The sequence below is a fragment of the Poromitra crassiceps genome (genome assembly GCF_964638095.1).
Source record: "Poromitra crassiceps genome assembly, chromosome: 4".
In the NCBI taxonomy this organism is placed as follows: Eukaryota; Metazoa; Chordata; class Actinopteri; order Beryciformes; family Melamphaidae; genus Poromitra; species Poromitra crassiceps.
The window spans coordinates 56458800-56477837 of record NC_139626.1 but is presented as its reverse complement, the minus strand read 5'-3'; the positions used below and the strand labels follow the sequence as shown (position 1 = coordinate 56477837).

Below are 19038 nucleotides of genomic sequence, written 5' to 3'. Positions count from 1 at the left end.
ACGTCAACTCCAGTCCATAACCCCAGTGTCGGCCACTTTCCAATGGTCAAATCAAACTCCTCCGGCATGCTATGTCCCGCCTCTCTACCCTGTTTCAGTCGGAATACGTCACATAGACCCTCTCAGACCCATTTCAGCTTGACTTGAGGTATTTTTTGAGAGTATCTACTTTACTTGAGTATTTATTTCCGTCAAGTTTTACTCCACTACACGTAAACCTACTACTACTACTACTATTAGGTCTACTACATACTACTGTACTAACTACTACACCTGTACTACTAGCCTACGACTACTTGTGTAAAAAAATGCAAACAACAAAAGGCCTGCGCATGTAGAGAGAGGATGGGCTTATACTGGAAAATCACATAGTACTGAGTGATATACCTTCTTAGTTTGTCGTGTCACTTTAAATTTGAAGCGGGAGAAAGCTCCGCCCCTTAATGTGAGGCAAACCAGGAAACAGTGGCTGGTATTTTTCCCATTCCTCTCTCTCTCTCCCTCTCTCTCTCTCTCACACACACACACACACACACACACACTCCGAGACCGTCACTTTCAGACCAAACCCACGACTTCCCCTGAGTGAGGGCAGCTACGAGGAGATACTGGAAATCTTCAACTTGCTGCCGACTGCAACAAACTGAGCAAACCGAGTTTTTAGAGGAACCGAGACGACTCCACGTGAAAGTAACTTCCTGTGAGATTTCTAGAGGTGGTGGTGGGAGCGCTGCCACAACCGGCTGACTCACATCCTGTTTGAGCCGTCTGGTGGAGTTTTCATCTTCACTGAGAGAGAAAAGGATGTCCTCCACCACGCCAGAGGAGGATCTCTCCTGTCCCGTCTGCCACCACGCCATCTGTAAAGATCCTGTCCTCCTGGCATGCGGTCACAGCTTCTGCAGAGCCTGTCTGCAGAGCTGTTGGACAGAGAAACAAACACACGACGACTGTCCACTTTGTGAGAGAGGACCGCCGAGGAGCGAACCGTCTGCTAGTTTGGCGTTGAAGAACCCGTCTGACGCTTTCTTACTGGAGAGAGATCAGAGAGCTTCGGCGGGATCTGAGCCTCTCTGCGGTCTGCACTCTGAGGAGCTCAAGCTCTTCTGTCTGGACCACCAGCAGCCAGTGTGCGTCATCTGTCGAGGTTCAGAAACACACGCCGACCACAGATTCAGACCCATCGACGAAGCTGCACTGGATCACAAAAGAAGACTTCAGAAATCAATGAAGCCCTTGAGGGAGAAACTGAGGCACTTGAGTCGAGTTAAAAGAAAATGTGATGAAACGGCGGAACACATTCATGTCCGGGCCAGACACGCCGAGAGGCAGATTAAGGCGGAGTTTAAGAAGCTTCGCCAGTTTCTCCACGAGGAAGAGGAGGCCAGGATCGCTGCACTGAGGGAGGACGAGGGGCAGAAGAGGCAGACGATGAAGGAGAAGATTGAAGGTCTGAGGAGAGAGATGGCAGCTCTCGCCGACACAATCGGAGCTATGGATTATGAGCTGAGAGCGGAAGATGTCTCCTTCCTGCTGAACTACAAGGCTACAGTGGAAAGAGTGCAGCGCCCGCTGCCGGAGGATCCACAGCTGGGGTCAGGAGCTCTGATAGACGAGGCCAAACACCTGGGCAACCTGAGCTTCACGGTCTGGGACAAGATGAAGGAGGTGGTCTCCTACACTCCTGTGATTCTGGACCCCAACACTGCCCATCCCCTACTCATCCTGTCTGAAGATCTGACCGGAGTGAGGTGGGGAGAAGAGCAGCGGCTTCCTGAAAACCCAGAGAGGATGTACTGTCCCTCGGTGCTGGGCTCTGAGGGCTTTCACTCAGGAACCCACACCTGGGATGTTGAGGTCGGAGACAGTACAGACGGGGGACTGGGTGTGTTAGCAGAGTCTGTCCACCAGAGGCAGGGAGACATGTGGTCTGGATCATGGGGAATAACTTTATACAATGGTAAATACAGAGCACACTCCCCATCGTCCCTGGCACTCACTGATCTCCCAGTGAAGAAGAAGCTGCAGAGGGTCAGACTGCATCTGGACTGGGACCGAGGAAAGCTGTCCTTGTCTGATCCTGATACGAACACGCGCATACACACCTTCACACACACCTTCACCGATAGGCTGTTCCCATACGTTTCCACTGCAGATGAACTCCCTCTGAAGATCTCACCAGTGAAGATCTCTGTAACAGTGGAACAGCACAGTTAGAGATGAAGATGATGGTTTTGGATTAGTAAAGATTCTTATCTATCTATCTATCTATCTATCTATCTATCTATCTATCTATCTATCTATCTATCTATCTATCTATCTATCTATCTATCTATCTATCTATCCATCTATCTATCTATATATATCTATCTATCTATCTCTCTCTCTCTCTCTCTCTCTCTCTCTATCTCTCTCTCCCCCTCTCTCTATCTATCTATCTATCTGTCTATCTATCTATCATTTTATTAATTTGCCGAGTTGATTGTACAAAAAAATGCTGAAAACTGCATGGGATTAGTATAAAGCGGGTATGTCTGAAAATAAAGTGAAGACTCGTGGGCACCCATTAGAACCCATTCTCATTCAGATATCTTGAGGTGAGAGGTCATGGGACCCCTTTGAAAATGATTAGTGCGCTAACGCTAATTCTGCTAGCTTTGCCATTTTCCCATGGGATTTCCCATTGCATGTTTACATTAACATAATTCAGTATTCAAATTTAGCTCCATGTAAAGTGAACAAACATGATGTTTCCCAATGAATGCTCATCTGCCTTTAACGACGTCGTTTACACATTTTGCTGCTTCAGCAACATTCTTGTTATGATTTTGTATTAGAAAATGTCTGTGCTTTCAGTTTTGTTCTTTGTATTCTGAAAAACACTGAAAAAAAAAATATATATTGGAAATAGAATAAAAGGACTGCTGCTGCTGTGACGCGTTGTGACGCTGACATCGAGGCGGGCCTTTTTCTAAGAGTGAGTCATTAACACGTTTGTCATGTATTTTTGTGTTGAAGTTTGGGTTGTTAAGCATCATAATAAGGTGTTTTTGTGTTGACGTTTGGGTTGTTAAGCATCATAATGAGGGCTTCTCTTGCCTATTTGACATTTTTACACTGTCAAAGTAAAACCCACCCGAAGAGGAGAGTGTCTCTGTCTCAGTTCATAGCATCAGATATTCATTCATCACGCTGGCGGTTTCAGGGTGTCTTCCTCTGGAGTAGTGTCACTGTAAAACAGACCACCTCACAGGGCGGCGGGCGCGCGGGCCGCCGATTGGACGGCATGCCATGCTGCCAAACTCAATTATGATAAATGCTGTTTATATAGAGGTCTTTCCACCTGTGTGCAGGGTGCTATCTGCTGTCCCTGTGTGCAGGGTGCTATCTGCTGTCTCTGTGTGTGTGCAGGGTGCTATCTGCTGTCTCTGTGTGTGCAGGGTGCTATCTGCTGTCTGTGTGTGTGCAGGGTGCTATCTGCTGTCTGTGTGTGTGCAGGGTGCTATCTGCTGTCTCTGTGTGTGTGCAGGGTGCTATCTGCTGTCTGTGTGTGTGCAGGGTGCTATCTGCTGTCTGTGTGTGTGTGCAGGGTGCTATCTGCTGTCTGTGTGTGCAGGGTGCTATCTGCTGTCTGTGTGTGTGTGCAGGGTGCTATCTGCTGTCTCTGTGTGTGCAGGGTGCTATCTGCTGTCTCTGTGTGCAGGGTGCTATCTGCTGTCTGTGTGTGTGCAGGGTGCTATCTGCTGTCTGTGTGTGTGTGTGTGCAGGGTGCTATCTGCTGTCTGTGTGTGTGCAGGGTGCTATCTGCTGTCTGTGTGTGTGCAGGGTGCTATCTGCTGTCTGTGTGTGTGCAGGGTGCTATCTGCTGTCTGTGTGTGTGCAGGGTGCTATCTGCTGTCTGTGTGTGCAGGGTGCTATCTGCTGTCTGTGTGTGCAGGGTGATATCTGCTGTCTGTGTGCAGGGTGCTATCTGCTGTCTCTGTGTGTGCAGGGTGCTATCTGCTGTCTATGTGTGTGCAGGGTGCTATCTGCTGTCTGTGTGTGCAGGGTGCTATCTGCTGTCTATGTGTGCAGGGTGCTATCTGCTGTCTATGTGTGCAGGGTGCTATCTGCTGTCTATGTGTGCAGGGTGCTATCTGCTGTCTCTGTGTGTGCAGGGTGCTATCTGCTGTCTGTGTGTGCAGGGTGCTATCTGCTGTGTCTGTGTGCAGGGTGCTATCTGCTGTCTGTGTGTGCAGGGTGCTATCTGCTGTCTGTGTGTGTGTGTGTGTGTGTGTGTGTGTGTGCAGGGTGCTATCTGCTGTCTGTGTGTGCAGGGTGCTATCTGTTGTCTGTGTGTGTGTGCAGGGTGCTATCTGCTGTCTGTGTGTGCAGGGTGCTATCTGCTGTCTGTGTGTGTGCAGGGTGCTATCTGCTGTCTGTGTGTGCAGGGTGCTATCTGCTGTCTGTGTGTGTGCAGGGTGCTATCTGCTGTCTGTGTGTGTGCAGGGTGCTATCTGCTGTCTGTGTGTGTGCAGGGTGCTATCTACTGTCTCTGTGTGCAGGGTGCTATCTGCTGTCTGTCTGTGTGTGTGTGTGTGTGCAGGGTGCTATCTGCTGTCTCTGTGTGTGCAGGGTGCTATCTGCTGTCTCTGTGTGTGCAGGGTGCTATCTGCTGTCTCTGTGTGCAGGGTGCTATCTGCTGTCTCTGTGTGCGGGGTGCTATCTGCTGTCTGTGTGTGTGTGTGTGCAGGGTGCTATCTGCTGTCTGTGTGTGCAGGGTGCTATCTGCTGTCTGTGTGTGTGCAGGGTGCTATCTGCTGTCCCTGTGTGCAGGGTGCTATCTGCTGTCTCTGTGTGTGTGCAGGGTGCTATCTGCTGTCTGTGTGTGTGCAGGGTGCTATCTGCTGTCTGTGTGTGCAGGGTGCTATCTGCTGTCTGTGTGCAGGGTGCTATCTGCTGTCTCTGTGTGTGCAGGGTGCTATCTGCTGTCTGTGTGTGCAGGGTGCTATCTGCTGTCTTTCTGTGTGCAGGGTGCTATCTGCTGTCTCTGTGTGTGCAGGGTGCTATCTGCTGTCTCTGTGTGTGCAGGGTGCTATCTGCTGTCTCTGTGTGTGCAGGGTGCTATCTACTGTCTCTGTGTGTGCAGGGTGCTATCTGCTGTCTCTGTGTGTGTGCAGGGTGCTATCTGCTGTCTGTGTGTGTGCAGGGTGCTATCTGCTGTCTGTGTGTGCAGGGTGCTATCTGCTGTCTGTGTGTGCAGGGTGCTATCTGCTGTCTGTGTGTGTGCAGGGTGCTATCTGCTGTCTGTGTGTGTGCAGGGTGCTATCTGCTGTCTGTGTGTGCAGGGTGCTATCTGCTGTCTGTGTGTGTGCAGGGTGCTATCTGCTGTCTCTGTGTGCAGGGTGCTATCTGCTGTCTGTGTGTGCAGGGTGCTATCTGCTGTTTGTGTGCAGGGTGCTATCTGCTGTCTCTGTGTGTGCAGGGTGCTATCTGCTGTCTCTGTGTGTGTGCAGGGTGCTATCTGCTGTCTCTGTGTGTGCAGGGTGCTATCTGCTGTCTGTGTGTGTGTGCAGGGTGCTATCTGCTGTCTGTGTGTGTGCAGGGTGCTATCTGCTGTCTGTGTGTGCAGGGTGCTATCTGCTGTCTGTGTGTGTGCAGGGTGCTATCTGCTGTCTGTGTGTGCAGGGTGCTATCTGCTGTCTGTGTGTGTGCAGGGTGCTATCTGCTGTCTGTGTGTGTGCAGGGTGCTATCTGCGGTCTCTGTGCAGGGTGCTATCTGCTGTCTCTGTGTGACTTGCAGGTGGAGCAGCACCGATGGAGAGATTAGAGACTCGGCCCACATTTAAACACCCAAGACGCTCCATTTAACACTCGAAGAGGATGGCAGACTTCTAAGGGAGCGGGTTGTCTCTCTCTCACACACACACACACACACACACACACACACGTGCGCGCGCGCGCGCACACACACGCGCACGCACGCACGCACACACACACACACACACACAGGGGCGTTGTAGGGGAGACAGGTGGGACTGTACCCAGGGCCCCAATGCGGGGAGGGCCCTCGGATTTCAAAAGATGCATGAGAGACATGGATGAAGAGAGGAAGGGGTCCGACAGAGACTACTTACTGGCAGGCTATGTATGTATTCACCTTATGTTCAGACCTTACAGTGGGCCAAATTCTTCCGGGTGCTTTTAACACTTCCGGCGGTCACGCTGCAAAATAAGAGAGTTGTTTTTGGAGCGGACATTGAAGGGGTAAAATAAAGAACGTAGCCTACTACTTTGAGTCGGTACACAGCAAGCAAGCGAGTATCCACTGTTAGCCAGGTCAGATAACGTTATGGTCGACAATGACGAGCACTTTCTTGTAAAACATACCTGGACTCCAACAAAGAAAGCTTCAGATAGTTTTCTCTCCTCCGAGGCAGCGCGAGCCACTAACGTCAATAAGACCCGCAGACGTTAACGTAATTCCCTGGAATGCGAGACTTAACGAGCCAGTTACATGGCGTTGCATTCTTAGACATTGCCGTTTGCTTTTATTTGGTATGTTACTGTAGCGAATCAGCATTACACATACAGTGGTGAGCATTGGTAGTGTCTCAACTACAGATAGGAACTGATGTGTGGGAGTGTTGTATTGGAGAGGGGCAAAAAACCAGCACTCAAAATAAATCCTTTTGGGTTGTTTTATTTACCTTCAAGCAGATTGACAATGAACGTTTCGGCGTGAGCCTTCTTCAGCATTGCTGAAGAAGGCTCACGCCGAAACGTTCATGGCGAAATGGCGGGGCCCTGCATCCTGGGGGAAGACTACTTAACACTGAACAAATGCACAGTAGACCTAGGAAAAAGCACATTGACATTTGCAGGGGGGCCAGTAGTCCAGATGGGCCACCCTCCCACCGTTCCAGGGGAGCGGCCTAACGTTAACAACATCACTGTATACCGCGTCACAGTTGAGCACGGGCCCCACGCGGAGCCACAGGGGAGACTGTGTTGGACATGTGGGAGACCGGGACACCTGGCCAGAGAGTGTCGAGGGGCTGTCGGGGACCGGGGGACGGCGGGAGAAGAGAAACGTGCGGGCGGTGGGCAGGTGAGACTCTGCTGGACGTGCCGTTCGCCTGAGCACTTGGCCAGAAACTGCACTGCGGGCCCCACGATTGCTGGGCGGAAAGCCGAGGTGGAGATCGAGGCCGGTTGTGTTCCCCCTGCTGTCCTGAACACGCCGCCCCCTGGGGGAGGGGGACGGGAGGACGAGCGAGGGCAAGACGAGGGGGGCTGTGCAGATGTGGACCTGGAGGACGACGACATGACCATCATGGATGTTGACGCGGGGGAGTTTAAACGCAGGCAGGCGGAGGACGCGGAGATCGGTCCGGTGCTTGCGTGGGTGGCGGCCGGACGCCGGCCCCCCGTGGGGGAAACTCACATGTTTTCCGGTGCCAAGAAAGAACTGTGGAACATGTTTTCCGACCTGCGGCTGGATGAAGATGGGCTGTTGGGGAGAACAGGGCATGGGTTTGAGGGGAGGCAGACGATTGTGCCCAGATACTTGCGGGGGTTGGTTGTGCGGTGGGCGCACAGGGGCCGTACGGGACATGACGAGCCTGAGAAGATGCTCCGCAATGTTAGTGCACTTTTCTACTGGGCCGGACACGAGGAGGACATGTGGAGATACCACAGGGAGTGTGAGGACTGTGTTTAATGGGACACTTAGGGGACTTTGAGTAAAAAAAAAAAAAAAAAAAAAAACAGGAGATGGTGGTTGGAAATGTTGTAACCGAAAGTAAATGATGTGCATGGCATGAGATATTGTGGGGGAGGAGATGTGGGAGAAGCATGAGAGTGAAACATAAAATGTGGTGACATAAAAGGTGGTTAAAAAACAAAGAAGCTGTTAAAAAGAAAGAAAAGATGTTGGGTGTGTTTTGGTACAGGGGGGTGTGTGATGTGGTATCAACGTGGGCGTTGACCTTATTGTTGGGCGGGGAGTATGTAGCGAATCAGCATTACACATACAGTGGTGAGCATTGGTAGTGTCTCAACTACAGATAGGAACTGATGTGTGGGAGTGTTGTATTGGGGAACACTATGCTGTGGGGATACTTCCGGGGGAGACTGAGCATGCGCGTCAGTCTCCAGACACTGCCTAGAGGGAAGGCTGCTAGCTATGAGCGTGACAACCGCTGAGAGTTGTAATATAACTAACGGAGAATAAAGAACCTTGTACCAACAAGAAGCCTCTGCCTCATGAGTTACCAGGAACGTTACATTACATACAATTGGCTAAATTATTAGTTAATTCAGAGTTAGATGATATTGGAGCAGCGCAGCCATTTTTTATTTTCAAGGTTCAAGGTTCAAGGTTCAAGGTGATACGGCCACACAACCGGGTCAAATGGGCGTGGCTACATAAGGTGAATATAGGGCTCACCTATGGGCTGATTCATGTGCCACCTCAAATTGAATTCGAATTGCTCAACTTGAATTCAAAATTTTTCATTTTGAATTTCAATTGCTCTTTTTGAATTCGAATTTTTTCATTTTGAAATTGAATTGCTCTATTTGAATTCAAATTTTTTCATTTTGAAATTGAATTGCTCTATTTGAATTTGAATTGCTCTATTTGAATTCGAATTTTTTCATTTTGAAATTGAATTGCTTTTTTATTTTGAAATTTTTAAACTGAATCTGAATAGCATAATTTTAAACTGAATTTATTTGCTTTGAAATTATTCAGTTTCCACATTCCTATTTCAAAATTCAATTCAAAATTTTCAGAATCTTGTGTTCAAAAATTTCAACATGTGTGTGCGCCATCCGGGTCCTCAAGGAGGAAGAGGAGGAACAGGGCCGGCCCTAGCCATCTGGGGGCCCTAAGCAGGATATAGATCAGGGGCCCCCTCCCAGGGGCGGGGGTTTGGGGGCATCCGCGCTGGAAGTACTTTTAAGTAATGGGTGCTGTAAGGAAGGGACTCTCGGTGCTGCCCGCTAGGGCAGCGCCGAAGAAAATCTTACGTTTTTGGACTTTTAGCCATATTTAGAAGAATATTTAAAACAAACAAACATGACAATGACGCTCGTTTGTAGCCCTATCAGTGTCAAGCAAGCGTGTAGAACCCAGCAGCCATAGGGGTTGCCAGGTCAGTTAAACCAGGGGTTCCCAACCTTTTTTGTGCCAAGGACCGGTAGATACATGCAGGACCGGTTGTCAATTTTAATGGTTTTAGTTACATATATATTTACTCACCAGGTGGCGACAAAAGGTAAATAACAGCCTTTTGTGTTGTATGTAGCCTACAGTATTTATGTTTTTGTTTAAACTACAAACATAAATAAACATCAACCTACCAACTCCCGGGGCTCTAGGCAGCCGCTTGGTTCGCATATAGGGCGGGCCGGCCCTGAGGAGGAAGGAGGAAGAGCAATCGAGCGCTGATTGACCTAACTCCTTTTTAGGTGAGGGGCCGAAGGCTGCTATCTGCTTTAGTTTACGAGATGATCGATCCCCATTTTGAGGTTAGATGCTTTTTTCATATGAACTAAATAAAATTCTTCTGAACACGATTCCGTTTGTTGGCAGCCTCAAATCGAACGCAGTTTAATGAAAACGTAACTTATTAGATCAGGGAAACGTTATGGCAGTGCTATCGCAAAAACCAATCAAATGCTCGTTTTAGCGTCACATGACTTGAATCAGCCAATGATATTTCCGCAAACAGGACGTATAGGAAGTGTGAACAAACCATAACAAACGCATCACAGAACGAAGCCGCTGGTAAGTCTGTTCAGATAATGTTTAGCGAATATAATTCATAATCGTTTTAATAGTAATAGTAATACTACTTTGCTACATCTTTGATGCAGTCAATATTGGCAACCGGCTAGTGTTAAATGAATTGTCATCACACAAGTTGTCTCTTTGCTGGTGTTAGGCTACAGCTAACACCATGTTGGATGTTACCAGAGTGGGAAATTAATTATTTTGCGTCTTAAATCTACCAGCCACTTTAGTATTTCACCAGCATTTAGCTGCAGTGCTAGATTCTCACCCTGCACATAAGGCTGCTGTTGCAGCCTTGTGTCCATTCTAGACAAGGAAGACAAACCCCAAGACTGTGTTACAGTAGGCTAAGTGTATCTTGTAATTGACCAGACTAGACAGAGGTTGAAGTAGAAGAGATAACATTTATTACAAACGTTTACATCATCTGCAGCTCCCCAGTTACTTGTGTCAATATTTTAACCTAAAATGTTTTAGCATTGATTTTTAAAAGAATTGCAAAGAATAACAGTTTTATGTTCTCCTGTAGGATGTGTTTTGGAGAGCATTGATAAAGGACTACCAGTACATCCATCTCCAGAGCCTGAACAATGTTTTCTGTCAAGCTGCGAATGAGGGCTAGGTGTGACAGGAAACATGTCATCACAGATTGTCTTTTGAAATGTAGCATATGAAATATAGCCCAATTAATTATAGTATATAGTAATCTTATTTTTTCCAACTAGAAAATGTTCAGTTTGTAGCAGCAAGGTGCATACCTCTGACACTAACACTGTGTTAAACTGTAAAGGTGGAGGTTACAGGTGTAGCCTCAGCAAGTGAGACATCCAGGTGGAATGAGGAGGATTCAGAGGAACTAATGCCAAGGGTTTTTATTTACAAACCAAATCCCTTGATTAATGATGGAAAATCATGTGGACAGATGATTTGGCCTAAAAGACAAACAAGGTATTAACAAAGGATTTGATCAAACAAGGGAAAACAAATGTAAAGTAATATAATAAATCTTATTCAAATCAAATACTCAATCAATATTCAAAGGAACTAACTATAATAAACTAACACTTCAAACGATGCATCTGCACATGGACAATCAATTGGGAAGAACAGAGCAGAGCAGCCTCCTCTCAACAGCATACATGGCAAACTGAGCCTGGCCTACTGGGCTTCACCCAATCAACCACCCTTTTTTTAGCCCAGGTGCAGCTCAATCAGGGCCCCAGGTGTGGCTGGTTAGGTGCGGCTGAACTGGTGGGGGGATTTTGTACAACTAACATTTTAAAAAGTCTAACATTGAAGTCTTTTTGACTCTGAAGAAGACTAGAAGAAGATTATCTGTCGAAATGTCACTCAGCCCCTATTAATAAACGTGCAGACAGAAAATAGTGCTCCATATGTCTTTACTTCAGGCAGTCTGTGAAGTGCCCAGGTAAAACTTTTTTCTATGTAGGTTACACTATAACATTTCTAAATGAAATGCTGCCGGTCACTAACACTAACCCATCTTTGCAGGCCACATCATCAGTGCACACTCATATTCATGCAACTCCATTATTCAGCACTGTAAATGTTACTGTTGCAAACAGTATGAATAGTTAATTGATTGTGTCCCACATCTGTTATTTTGGAATAAAAAAAGATTCTATGCCACATGTCCTGAAATGTAATGTCATGCATAATTACTTAGATTTTCTGACATCACATTAGGAGGGGTTATGCAGTCATTTATGCTGTGATGGTAAATAAAAGGCACAGATAGAAATGTCCTTATTTCTTACAGGTAAAACCAAACATGAAACTACTAACAAGTACTGTACATGTTTTATAAAATTTAAAGGTAGCCTGCATATCACTGTATAGATTAAGACTGTTCTTCACAGCCACAAATATCAATATGCAAGATGATTGGCAGGGTTCCTACATGCTTTCCATTTTTAAATTACATATTTTCCCAGGCAGACCCTAAGTTCTTGACTGGATTTGATTTATGTAGGTATTTGATAATGCATAGTGACAGCATCTAGATAGTAAATAGCATCCCTCTATCTGAACATTACTCACATCAACAAAAACTGGACTCAAAGTGGCTACAACATAAAAGCTGTCTTCCCCAACGTCAACGACGGGTCTTCATCCCATACAAGGAGCAAAATGATGTGTACTAGCATGGAGACACAAGAGTATGGTGGTTGCAGAACATCTCTCCAAATCTGCGGGTATCTGCTGCAGTCTGCAGGTTTGGGTCCGTGATAGACACAGCTAGCAGTTGTCCTGTTCCCCATCCCACCGTCACAGTTAGTCATCGCCAGAGGCAATGTTCTCTCTTCTTGGAATCTCTAATAATAGAAAACATAGTAGTTACTGTATGTTACATGTGTGGCCAGCGTTGCTAACCTAGCTTCTGAAATGTTTACGGCTAGAATTCATTAGATCGATAATGCTACCGTAGCCTAATCTAGCTAACGTTAACGTTACCTCCACCTCGCTAGCTATAGCAACATACTGTTCTAGCTACAGCCTACAAGGAAAATTCATTCATTTATCAAATGTCTTTATCTTACCAAACACAATTACGCTAGTTTCTGAGATAATATATAGTGTGGCATATACCTGTGAATAACATGTAATGTTAAATGCTCAACATTGTGCGTTTATTCTTACCTGGAAATCACACATCGATCCGTAGCTTGTTTCTGTGGCAGTTAGCCTAGTTGGCTAGCTAGCAGTTAGCCTAGTTGGCTAGCTAAGTGCCACAGAAGCAAGCTCAGCTGGTGTAGCTACGTTACGTTATGCCGGTGAAAATACATGGTAACCAGTTGGTATTTACCGTGGTTGGTGTCCTCTCGTCCATGATGATGAGCAGACAATGGAATGACTGGCGGGCGGCTACTTTAATACATCCGCGGGAGCAAAGACCTGTGGTGTAATCTCAGTACATGATGTTGACCTGTTGATGATGTCACAGGGTCGGGGGAGGATCAGTTCCGGGTTCACGAGATTCGCTGTCATGTACTGTTCAATGATATATACTGTATAAACATCCTTGTTCAACTCAAAGTGGTCTTCTATGATTGTAGCGAACCTGAATACAACAAGACCAAATAGTTCTAGCGGGAGTGGGTGGGTTTCTGGTGCCTCGGCCAAAAAGGAGTTCGGTCAATCTGCGCTCGATTGCTCTTCCTCCTTCCTCCTCTTCCTCCTTGAGGACCCGGATGGCGCACACACATGTTGAAATTTTTGAACACAAGATTCTGAAAATTTTTAATTGAATTTTGAAATAGGAATGTGGAAACTGAATAATTTCAAAGCAAATAAATTCAGTTTAAAATTATGCTATTCAGATTCAGTTTAAAAATTTCAAAATAAAAAAGCAATTCAATTTCAAAATGAAAAAATTCGAATTCAAATAGAGCAATTCAAATTCAAATAGAACAATTCAATTTCAAAATGAAAAAATTTGAATTCAAATAAAGTAATTCAATTTCAAAATGAAAAAATTCGAATTCAAAAAGAGCAATTCAAATTCAAAATGAAAAATTTCGAATTCAAGTTGAGCAATTCAAATTCAATTTGAGGTGGCACATATATCAGCCCATACTCACCTCCCTGTACACATACCCATGTTGTGTAGTCTCCCCGCAGCAGGGAATCAAACTCGGAACACATGCACACGCACGCACGCACGCACGCACGCACGCACGCACGCACGCACGCACGCACGCACACACACACACACACACACACACACACACACACACACACACACACACACGTAGGCTGAGTCTTTTGGAGACTGTGAGTTTCAAGGAAATTCTATTTGGGTTTCTTCCTCTCTTAGGTTGGCCCAGAGCAATTTAGAGAGAGAGTGGTGTCAGCGATGCCTGACTCATTAGCCAATGAACAGCCAGGAAGGGGTCTCGCGCTACTTTTGAATGCTAAAATAAAGCTGATAATGTACAATTCGATGCTAAAAATAAATAAATAATACAAAATCAAAGTAGCCTACAACACAAACTTTTGATGCAACTCGACAGTGCTGCTTAATCCAGGACCTTACTTCCTGGAACTCTTGAGAGTACAAAAAACTGCTCCATTGGAGTGACTGGAGATGTCGTGACTCTTCTATATAAACGGCTCTGGGTTGGCCTATTTCTATTTGGACTTTCCACACTGTCACACACACCCTCTCTCTCTCCTTCTCACACACTCTCTCTCTCTCTCTCTCTCTCCCTCTCTCACACACACACACACACACGCCTGATGTTGACCTTGGCTCCGACCAAAGCTGTTGCCATGCGCCATCCAGAGGAGGGCCTGACCTCACGCGCCAAGATCGCCCTGCCCCCCCCCACCCCCCAGACAAAATGGATCGCCTAACATCTCGCAGCACGGGTGTGTCATGTGTGTGTGTGTGTGTCTATGTGTGTGTGTGTGCAGGGGGGGGGGGGGGGGGAGGGGGGGGGCAGAGCGGGATGAAGGATGGCAGGGGGTAAAGTGAGACGACAGACATGAAAGACAGCATTTGAGCTTGTAGGCCGCGGGGAATGACAACAAACACGGGACCTGGAGTGAAACGCGATCCAGAGACGAGGTTCTCCGTAGTGGGGGAGGGGTGTGCGTGTGTGTGTGTGTGTGGGGTGTGTGTGTGTGTGTGTGTGTGTGTGTGTGTTTCAGTGTTTGTCAGTTTACTTATGTCTCGGTGGTAGCCTTCCAGCTTCCAAGCGTCCCTAGAGAGACTGTCCTGTAACCAGAAGGTCAGATGTTCAATGCCTGCAATCCCTTATTCACAGGTAGCATTACTTATACACATACATTAGGACAAGACAAGGCCGTAACCACCGATTCAACATCGGGGCGGACGGTTGCCGGCGCACAGCAAAAAATTGGCCACTTTGTCGCCAGATTAGAGGAATATTAACATTAACATTAGACTGTTGTGATGTCATTATTCACCTTTTCTCACTCACCTCCATGTCACCTCTCCCTCCCTGCCCGGGTTGTAGTAGCGGGCTCATTTTTAAAGCATAGAGCGAAGCTACTGATATCATATGAAACTAGAAGATCTAAGGCAGTGATATTCAACTGGCGGCCCGCGGGCGCCCCCTGTGTAGCCTGTGATGTAATTGCATTTTTTTTTACAGTGCACCTGAACGCAACATGCAAGATACCCGCTGAATAAGGCCATGTTCAGACTAGGAGGCCAAATCTGATTTGTGAACTTTAGTGACCTATTAATGACTTTATCCAGATTGGTTTTATGAGTCTGGACGCTCCAAGTCTGATTTGTGTCACTTGTCCCAAACCACATATGGAGGTAGTTTCCAATCTGCTTTCGACTGATGTGACTTGAGTGCGGACGCGCAGATCCACCAAATCTGATTTGAACGTCACTCGCAACTCGTCATCAAATGCTTCTGCGCAGGAAAACCACGTCACCAACGTACGTATTTACTGACGCCCACGTCGTTACCATAGCAACCCATGCAGATAGGCTGTTTTAGGTCTGGCCACACAGATCCGACTTGAGAATCAGATTTGTGGCAGTGCGGACACACTCCCAAATCAGATTTGGGAAACCAATCAAGATAATGATGATTAATGACTTTATCAGCAAATCGGATTTGCCTGTAATGTGAACATGGCCTAAGTGTCCAAATGTTCATGTCATTCTGGCCAATACTCCACTTCTGTTATAGCATTTCAGTCTGGAATATGGAATATCTTTCAATAATCTATGATTTAGCTGCTAAATTGTCAAATACCTCCGTCTGCTCGCTACCCAGGCACTTATGTATGTACTTAACCTAACTAACTATCCGGTGTGCACAACATTGTCAGACTAAACTCCGGCTGACACCCCAAAAACCTACAATCCGGTACAGAAAAATGTATATTGATTGTTTATTAACTGGCCCCTGGCCTTCTATCATTTCACGAAAGTGGCCCCCGGGGCAAAGCAAGTTGAGTATCCCTGATCTAAGGCATCCATTGATACCAACCAGGACATGCTACCTTGTCAGCAAGGGGGGTAAATACTGCTCCAAACTTAGACAACATTTTGGAAAGGGAAAAACGGACATGGCCATATTCAAAGGGGTCCCTTGACCTGTCACCTCAAGATATCTGAATAATAATGGGTTCTATTGGTACCCCAGTCTCCCTTTACAGACATGCCCACTTTATGCTAATCCATTTTATTCTTCCCAAAAAATGCATGCATTATAAATGTGTTATTTTTGCCTATTCTGAATATTTCTGCATATAGGACCCTAAACAATATTGGAATTGCAGAAATTGAGTGTGACTGGAAAGCTGAGAGTCTTGTAAATTAAATTAGCCCAATTGTATTAATGTGTGATGATGTTAGTCCACATCATCTACATTAGCCGTTTTCACACATGCATACAGGAAAATTACCTGTAAATCAATATCGGCCATTTCCCGGAATTTCCCTTCACACCTGAGCGCTCGCATGTGTGAATATAGTCGTCAAATAGCCTGTATGTTGGGGGGCGGGGCGGCGGGAGTGATTGGAGTTTATGTAAGAGATCATTTGAGGTTAGGAATCTATTGAGTTGTAGGTAAACAACCTTTTCAATTATTTTGCCTATAAAGGGGAGATTAGATATTGGTCTGTAGTTACTGATTACCGATGTATCAAGGCTACGCTTTTTTAGTAGGGGTTTAATAACTGCAGTTTTCAGGGACTCAGGAAAAGTGCAGAAGGGAGCTATTAACTATTTGCAATAGGTCAGACGACAAGCAGTTATAAACGCTTTAAAAATAGCTTGTTGGAAGGGTGTTGAGACAGCACGAAGATGATTTAAGGCCTTGCACAGTTTCCTCTTAAGATGTCGTGGTCGATAGCGCTGAACTGGGACAAATTTATCAAGTAAGGGTTCTGTGGGTAGGGTGATGTCATATAATTTCTCAGTGTGGAGCCACTAATAGCTTGCCTGATATTAATAATTTTGTCTGTAAAAAAGGCAGCAAACTCATTACATTTGACAGTGGAGAGAAACTCAGGTGCTACCCGAAGTGGCGGGTTAGTCAGTCTATCAACTGTGGCAAATAGAATGCATGCATTGTTCACATTTTTGTTAATGATATCGGAAAAGAACGATTGTCTCGACCTTTTCAGTTCGAGGTTGTAGGAGTGAAGGCTTTCTTTGTATATATCATAGTGAATATGAAGATTAGTTTTCCGCCATTTACGCTCAGCTTTCCTGCAATCTTTCTTTTTACGCCTAACGGATGCAGAATTCCTCCAGGGTGCTTTAATCTTGCCAGACAGCATTTTTAACCTAATAGGCGCCACGCTATCTATAACATTTAGGATTGTTGAATTGAAGTTATCGAGAATGTCATTGACAGAGGCTGATGTGGGAGGAGATAAAGAAAATGTCTCCATAAACAGCGCGCTGGTGCTTGCATTAATGTATCGTCTTTTAACGGTTTGTGACCTAGTAATGATCTCAGGGGAGATTTCCATTTAAAAAAAGATGCATAGATGGTCAGACAACGCAACATCAATAGTCGACACAAAAGAGGACTTAAAGTCGAGGTGAACCCGTTCGTCACGTGCATCTGAGTCCGTTTCAGACTGAAAACAAATTGAGAGGCGGACTATACGTGTCGATGATTTGATTTGACAATTCTGTGGACTGGCTTTGGCATTGGCCAATCCTGGCGTGTTCCACCCCCAAATCCCGGTGGGATTCAGCGTGTTGTCGTGCTACGCGAGTGGGATCCGCGGAGTACCAGGCAGCCAGGCTGCTTCGTGTGGAGCAAGCGGACAATCCGATGCATGGGTGCTCCCCGCCCGCCTGGAATCTCAGAGAGACGACCCCTGACAGCCAGGGAGGCTGTCAGGCTCGGAGGCGCGCGCCATTATCGTTATAAATGTAAATAATATTCCTGGAATGCGTGTTTTAACGAGCCAGTTACATTTCTTTGCATTCTTAGACATTACCGTTTGATTTAGTTTGCATAATTGCTCAAGTTAGTAGTTAGTTTATGGGCTAGAAACTCTGCCAAATGACAGGCACTAGGCGCCATTTTCCCCTTCATTTGGAAGAGAAAATGATCCTGAAATGAAGATTTGATTGACAGCTGCATGTCGTGAAATGATTGGTTGAAATGGGGTAGAAATGTGATCGTACTAGGTGACGTCAGCAAACTGTAAATTACTGTTATCAATGAAATCTTGAAAAATGAACTTTTGATGTGAAAAAGTGTGAAAAACAAAAGAAATTAGATTTTTGTGATTTGTATTGCATACATTATTAAATACGTGTACTGCATACCCAGGTATTTGAACTAAAAGAAAAGAAAAGTCATTTTGGGTTCAGCTCGACTTTAAAGCCCCTAGTAATAACGAAATCCAGGGTATGGCCTCGGTTGTGGGTGGGCCCTGAGACATGGTGAGACAGATCAACAGTGTCAAATAAGATACTATATCTATATAGTGCCGCGCACTGACATGGTTGATGTCACTGTGGAGGTGGAGTTTGGTGGTGATGCTCCCCGGATATAGAGAGCGCGGTGGTACGCATGTGTCACACGGTTGCTGGTTCTATAATAAACACAGAGCGTAGCTCATTGGAGTTAAAAGTATAGTCTCATGCAAATTCTTATTAGTCATCAATCATGTACAACGGTCATAAGAAACACTAACTAAATTAAATTAGCCTACGTCATTTGGCAGACGCTTTTATCCAAAGCGATTTACAATAATCACATTTTGTCAACAGTAGATACATCAACTATGCAACACAATCTATGGCAGCCTTTATGAAGGAATAGAGCAGCACTTAGTTTTTCCCACGTAGTTTGAGAAGGAATATGATTTTTTTTTTTAGAAGAGTGTGAAAGATGTTACTTCAAGATGCAAACTTCCAGAATCAAGCATGTGGCTTACAGTATCCCATTAGTTTCACAGTTATGGTCAAAAAACAACTATCATCTAATATGGCAGTGATACTCAACCCGAGGCTGTAGAGCCACATGCGGCTCCTTTATGGGTATAGCTGTGGCTCTTTTAAGTCCTACTTAAAATAAATACAAATCTAAAAAGAATAAAGGGAAGGGACTTTTTTTGTATTGTGGCTCTTGCAAAGATATATATATATATTTGCAAGAGCCACAATACAAAAAAAGTCCCTTATAAAAGTCCCTATATATATACACACACACACACAGTATATATATATATATATATATACACTATATATGAAGAGTTAATTTGCAAAAACAGG

The 19038-nt window shown here is 45.6% G+C and overlaps 1 protein-coding gene across 1 annotated transcript; it reads left to right on the top strand.

Annotated features, from left to right (window-relative positions):
* The first annotated feature begins 571 nt into the window (after window positions 1-571).
* Window positions 572-2777, top strand: LOC310775322 (nuclear factor 7, ovary-like). The gene has a single exon (XM_083635464.1). The coding sequence runs from the start codon at window positions 805-807 to the stop codon at window positions 2215-2217; it is 1413 nt and encodes a 470-aa protein (XP_083491590.1). The 5' UTR covers window positions 572-804; the 3' UTR covers window positions 2218-2777.
* Window positions 2778-19038: the final 16261 nt, after the last annotated feature.

Bases quoted from the DNA above. Each gene is read 5' to 3' on its own strand.
- LOC310775322 (XM_083635464.1), top strand. From the start codon at position 805: ATGTCCTCCACCACGCCAGAGGAGGATCTCTCCTGTCCCGTCTGCCAC.